The sequence below is a fragment of the Populus trichocarpa genome, chromosome 2, assembly GCF_000002775.5.
Source record: "Populus trichocarpa isolate Nisqually-1 chromosome 2, P.trichocarpa_v4.1, whole genome shotgun sequence".
NCBI classification, from domain to species: Eukaryota; Viridiplantae; Streptophyta; class Magnoliopsida; order Malpighiales; family Salicaceae; genus Populus; species Populus trichocarpa.
The window spans coordinates 12,538,822-12,545,314 of NC_037286.2; the positions used below are offsets into that span (position 1 = coordinate 12,538,822).

The 6,493-nt window shown below is 35.1% G+C and overlaps 1 protein-coding gene across 1 annotated transcript; it reads right to left on the bottom strand.

Annotated features, from left to right (window-relative positions):
- Positions 1-2,549: 2,549 nt before the first annotated feature.
- On the bottom strand, positions 2,550-5,592 carry LOC7457358 (1-aminocyclopropane-1-carboxylate synthase 1). Its single transcript, XM_024594699.2, has 4 exons — positions 5,281-5,592; positions 4,997-5,128; positions 4,732-4,892; positions 2,550-3,790 (listed from the first exon to the last, which is right to left on the bottom strand). The coding sequence occupies exons 1-4, from the start codon at positions 5,437-5,439 to the stop codon at positions 2,782-2,784; spliced, it is 1,461 nt and encodes a 486-aa protein (XP_024450467.2). The 5' UTR covers positions 5,440-5,592; the 3' UTR covers positions 2,550-2,781.
- Positions 5,593-6,493: the final 901 nt, after the last annotated feature.

The window sequence follows — 6,493 nt, forward strand, 5'->3', positions numbered from 1 at the left end:
ATTTAGGAGGTTCACACGAGTTTACTTCCTTTTTTTTTTTCAGTTTCATCCTTCAATATTTATTTTTTTTCTTAAAATTCATATCCTTTCTTTAATAGAACTTGAGGTCAGTTGGGATCCAATCAAGGCTTAGTCGGGAGAAGAATAAAGGAAGGAAAAAGAAAGAGGCAGATTGTGACACTCCATAAATTCTCAATGTCGTAATGATGCTATAAGCATTAATCATGAGTTTTCATTACTCTTTGAGGTCTCATTACCTTTAGTTTTATGTTTATACGGGGGTTTACACAAATTGTCCAACCAAGTTAACTCATTATGGCCATGTCTGTTACCTGGGTCGTCGATTTCGTGGATTAGCACGAAGCAATACAACATGTCCTCATCTTTTCATTTTGCTGCATGGATTCTTTTTGCGATTCAATCCTTTCATGGTCCTCCATTGCACATTTGAGTTAGGGTTAGGTAGGGGTTAAAATGACGACGGTGCTAAATTTTGTTTTAATCAAATCACCATTTAAATAGGACGACTAGTTTGCTCTTAACCCATTAGGTCGAACAAGTCGCTCCAATGTGTTTATTAATTTTATCTAATATGTTGAGCAAGTTTTTAATTCTCATTTCAAATATTTTATCGCATGCAAAATAAAATAGTGGTGCTCTTAATGCAATCGCTGTATTTTGATTTGACCCGCAGTGAAGAGTGAGCCCAAATTCGAGTGAACATGTCAAATTCACGACTCGGGTTATAAGACAATGATAACTCCATAAAAAGAAAATAAAAAAATTATGAAGTCTAATTCTCAATCAACCCAATATTGAATGATAAAATTGAAAAAAAAATCAATTAAAAAAAGGACGTAAAAAGACGACCCAAGTTAACTTATCAAACCAGTGACCGGAGTTATAAGACTAAGATAACCCCATAGAAAACAAAACGAAATAAATTATGAATTCCAATTCTCAATTCTCAATTAGTCCAATACTGAATGACGAGATTAAAAAAAATAAATTAAAACAAAGAACATAAAAAGTGATTCGTGTCAATCCGCCAAACCTATAACTCGGGCCATGAGACCGAGATAACCTCATAAAAAAATAAAAAATAACATGATTTAACTCGAATTAATCTGTCAAATCCATGATTTTTATCATAAGATTGAGAGAACCTTATAGAAAGCAAATGAAAACAAATTATGAAGCTTAATTCTCAATCAACCATGTCAGATCCAATGTTGAATGATGAAATCTATAAAAATTCTAATTAAAATATAACATAAAAAATGAGCCAAGACAACCGGATTAATCCATTAAGCACTATTCCCGGGTCATGAGGTAAAGATAACCTAATAAAAAACAATTTGAAACAAACGATGAGGCTTAATTCCCAATCAAACATAATACTAATTGATAAAATTAGAGAAAATAGATTAAAAAAGAAAACAAATTAAACCCACTGGGTTAACCTACCAAATCCGCGACCCGAGTTAGACGAGGACAACCCAATGAAAAGAAAATTTAATTTAAAGGACTCATGATTCAAGCCATGAAACTGAAATAACCTCTTAGGAGAAAAAAAAACAACATGGTTTAACCAGGGTAAAAATACCAAAACCTACGACCTTGATCATGAGATCAAGATATCCTCATAGAAAGTAAATCAAAACATATTATGAAACTCATTTCTCAACTGGCCCAATGAATAATGATAAAATTAAAAAAAGAATTCAATTAAGAAAAGAACATAAAAAATAGCCCAAATCAACTTCGATTAACCCGTTAAGCTATTCGCGGGTCATGAGGCCACTATAATCAAATAAAAAATCAATCTAATATTATAGAATAAAAGTAAAAAAAAAAATTAATTAAGAAAAGAAAAGTCAACCGGGTTAACTCCAAATTAGCGTTCTATATCATCATGAGTGTGAGAGAACCAAAAATAACAAATTTAATATTAAAAAAAATATTGATTAAAAAAAAATAAAAAAAAATACAAAGCACCACTTCAATTAATAGTATTATGCGAGAGGGGTACACTAAAACCCCCCTCATCCGTTAGTGTATTTTTTTGGTTAATGTTAAAACACACATTTGTTGAAATATGCCAAATGTTTGTTTGTGCTTTATATTTGCGTCATATGCATGCGCGGCCAAATGAAGCCAACTTATACATACTTTTAATTATTAAGGGCGTATATGCGAAGCAAGTCCATCGGTAAACCCCTAATTAAAAAAACATTAAACGTACAGGTAATTATCTTAATTTGGTTATATTGCTTGCTAGAAGCCTACATCATTCTTCAGTACTTTTGGAGCTAGTTTAATTTCATGTATAATTATGTAATATGTTTTATGTGTTGCAGCTGTACACGTGTGATCGGTGAGAAATATCTTATAAATTTAATTACTAACTTAATAATTTAGGTTTTTCCATCCAAGCATGTGAAAAATAAAATGTTTTAAATCTCTGAAACCAAGAAATTCAATCGAATTCTCTCGAGGGTAGATGTGAGATTATTAAAAGAAACTACAACCATTATCTCAAACAAACATAAGATAAAAACAATTATATCACTCGAATTTTAAATTGAAATCATTACATTGAATTTCGAATATTAATTGGCTGTTCATCGATCCAGCCTTCACTTCTAAACATTTACTGAATTAATGGGAAAAAAATGTTAACTGCCCCTTCCCTGTGACGAAAGAATCTTATTTCATTATTCAAGTAGCTAGCACCTAGCAGTAGAGTTGATTAGAACTCTATGCAATTTACGGATTTAATTAAGTCCTTGCTAGAACAAGCGGCGAGTGAGGAGACATCGCAATTGGAGATCCAATACCCTCTTCAAATATACGAGATGAGAAGCTGAGCCGAAGATTCTTCTTCCAGCACTTGGTCTTTGATGGCATATCCTTGGTTTTCGTTGACAATGTATCCCTTTCCTTTTGTTCACCGACAAATGCGTTTATTCTTTTCAGTGCAACTTCCAGAGTTTCATCATCCATATTGGCGAAGCAGACCCTAAACCAACCAGGCTCAACGCAATGGAAGGAAGAGCCTGGCGAAACATTTAGCTTCACGTCATTAACGATCACACGCCACAGTGCCATCTCACCATCATTTGTTTGTTCCTTAAGGAGATGGCGCAAATTCATCCAAACAAAGAGACCGGCTTTGCTTTCCAAACAACTGATCCCAATTTGTTCCAATCCCTTTGTGAAAATACCGTGCCTTTTCTTTAGCCTCTTCGAGCTCTCGGCTAGGAAATCCTCGACAAACTCTTCATCAGAAAGCATTGAAGCAAGTAAATATTGAGTTTGTGAGGAGACCAGCCCAAAACTTGACATCTTTCGGCCGCAATTAACAACTGCATCGTTGTATGAGTAAACAATTCCAACTCTGAAGCCAGGGAGTCCCATGTCCTTGGACAGACTGTAAACAATGTGAATGAGGTCACGGTTGCAATCCACGACCTCTTCTATAACCTCAGAAACGCTTACGAAATTCTGGGAGCTGAAGATGGTCGCTGCATAAATTTCATCGCAGACTATGTGTATGTTTTTCTCATTGATGAAGCTCAAGAGGCACTTTAGTGTCTCTCTGTCCAAGGTGGTGCCAAGTGGATTAGATGGGTTTGTTATGATTAAGCCTTTGACATTGATGCCATCCTGTTGTGCCTTATCATATGCTGCTTCCAGCGCAACTTTTGTGATCTGGAAATTGTTTGAGCTATCGCAGTCAACTGGAACAATCTGGACCCCGGTGCGCCATCCCAGGTCTCGATAGAATCTGCAATATTCCAGATATGTCAGAAATATTTAGCACGACTTATCAAATTGTCAACGGACTTTTAAAGTTTTGCTTGTGCGAAAGAAAGAAAATAAAGCAAACTTCCATCTTTTGACACCTTTGTGTTCACACAGGTACTTTATATATTTTCCGTGTCCTTGATTTGAAGAAGGAATGTGAAAGGTCATGAACAAGTTTTAATGGGTCACGGCTAGTAGAGGATAGGATTATTATTTTACCAAGTCTTTTTCTGAAACTTGGACTAATTTGGAAAAATCTTCCAACTTCCAGCTGTAAACTGAAGAAAGTATAAGAAATTGGACTCCAACAATCGGAGGACAAGTTTACTCTTTGACTAGTGCTCGGATGGTTGTGTATTGATTTTCTAAGGTCAACTTGAGTAATTAGATTGTATTCATGAAGATTACTGCCCATTAATTGGTTGACCGGACTAGTTAATGGATCAAACCCCACTTTGAATTTTGTTCCTGAACCCCCCATCAAGACATGCATCTCTACAAATTCCAGAAATGACAACTAAATACTATTCAATTTGACCTCTGTCTCTCTTCCTGCAATAAGTTGTTGGGGAAATAATGTTCAGCACTTGTGTGGAAGCAGAATCCCATTTCTTTTAGTTGGATTTTTCAATGTTCAAAACCATATTATGAGGCATGCATGGACTCTCTAGCACTGCACAAATATTTATTCTTTTCTTATGCCTACTTTTCAATTGCTCGACTTTCTGACAAATCTAGCCATTGCATTGTCAGAATGCTCAAAATCATCCAACCACCACGTTAGAATTGAAGGCACAAGTTAATCTAGACTTGTGCACGCGTTGAATATATATATGTCATTAAAATAGGGAAGTATTTGTATCCGTTGGGTATGGAAAATGAAAGACCATGATTAAATTAATCAACCGGAAGAGAACATACGCAGGATAGTAAGGAGAAGGAACAAGGAAAGCATCCCCGGGATCGGCCAGGCAAAACATGATCAGCTCGTTTGCTCCAGTTGCTCCACCGCTCATGACTATGCGATCTGGATCAAATGTCACCCTTCCTCCTCTAACTCTCCCCATAAACTTCGCAATAGCCTGGAAAAAAAAATGACAGGCATGCTGTCGTCAATAATGTGGATTCACGGATACGCTTCATGTGTTAGAGAGACCATGGTTTCAGCATTTCAATTTAATAATACCTGTCGAAACTCTGGCAGGCCATGATAATCCTGAAAGTTAGCAATATCCTTGAACATATGAACTCCTTCAGGATTGCAAATGGAGGCTTTGGGATGTTTCTTGATCCAGTCTATAATCGAATCAGCGGAAAGCTGCATGCAGATAAACAAAGAAATAGTATCAGAAAACTAAAAGGCAAGTGCAGTTCCAAATTGATTAAGTTCATGCTCTTAATTAAAGCGTTTACTTTATAATTATAACAAAAACGAATTAAGCTGAGAATTCTCCAGCAAGAAATATTTACCTGATTTTCTGCTAGACCCATTTGTATTACTCCATCGGGGTTGTCAGTAGGGTGAAAAGGGTTTTTATCGTAAGCTTTCCATCCATCAAAATATGGGGAGTTCTCTCCATGTCTATCATTCGTTGCAATCTTGGACAAAAGTTGGTGCTGCCTCTCCATTTCTCTGTCTTTAAAAGATCTAGCTATAGCAAGTATTAATATACCTTTGTGTAACACTTGTATGAGAAATTTTCTCAAGGAGCTTGCTAGCTAGCCAGGAATAGTAGCTGCTAGAGAATTGCCTTAGGAATGTGAAGTGAGAATATAAGGAGAGAGTCCCACCACCATTTTATAGGGGCAGAGAATGGCAAGTTAGATAGAAAAACGTCTAGTAAATATTCATGGAGGGGCAAAAAAAAAAGAAGGAAAAGTCTCCATAAAAGTTCAAATATTTGAAAAACCCGACATACAAATAAGAGAGAGAAGAATTAAATTGCTTTCCATGGTCAATCAAGCGTAATTGCTTGCGTGTGTGTGTGTGTTCATTTCAAGTACATAAGCACGTGTAGGAGAGAACTGTAGTGGTGGGTTATTATCTTTATATTCTTGATTTTCCTCTTGATTTATTATGAACTAAAGACTGCTAGGATTTTGTCAGACTCCTAGTTCTAAGAGACTTTTAGATTTTACTATGAATTGAGAAATTAGAATTAATCCCTTACACGATACGTCATGGATGTTTATATAATTACTAACCACATTAACTTACAGGGTAAAAAGGAAAAATATACCTATATATGTTACATACATACAGTCATCATTTAAGACAATACCATGAGCCCTTGAGATGTGTCTGTTTAGTTTTATTTATTGAATAAAGACATATTTGAATATTATTTTGCTTGGTATGAACAGGGTTAGGTGAAGTAGTTTGATGTTGGAGTACGTTTATCCAATCCTGAGCCCTTGAGATGTGTCTGTTTAGCTTTATATCGGAGGTGTTTTCTTCTTAAACTATGTCAACATCTTGGATCCCAATTGAAGATTAAGGTTTTTTTTTAGAATTACGGTATTCGTGTTTTTTAAAGTATTTTTTACTTAAAAATACATCAAAATAATATTTTTATTTATTTTTAACATTAATATATTAAAATAATTAAAAATACAAAAAAAAAAACTTCACCTCGTGAGATTATAGGATGGTCAAGGATGAAAATTTCGGCAGTGCACTAGA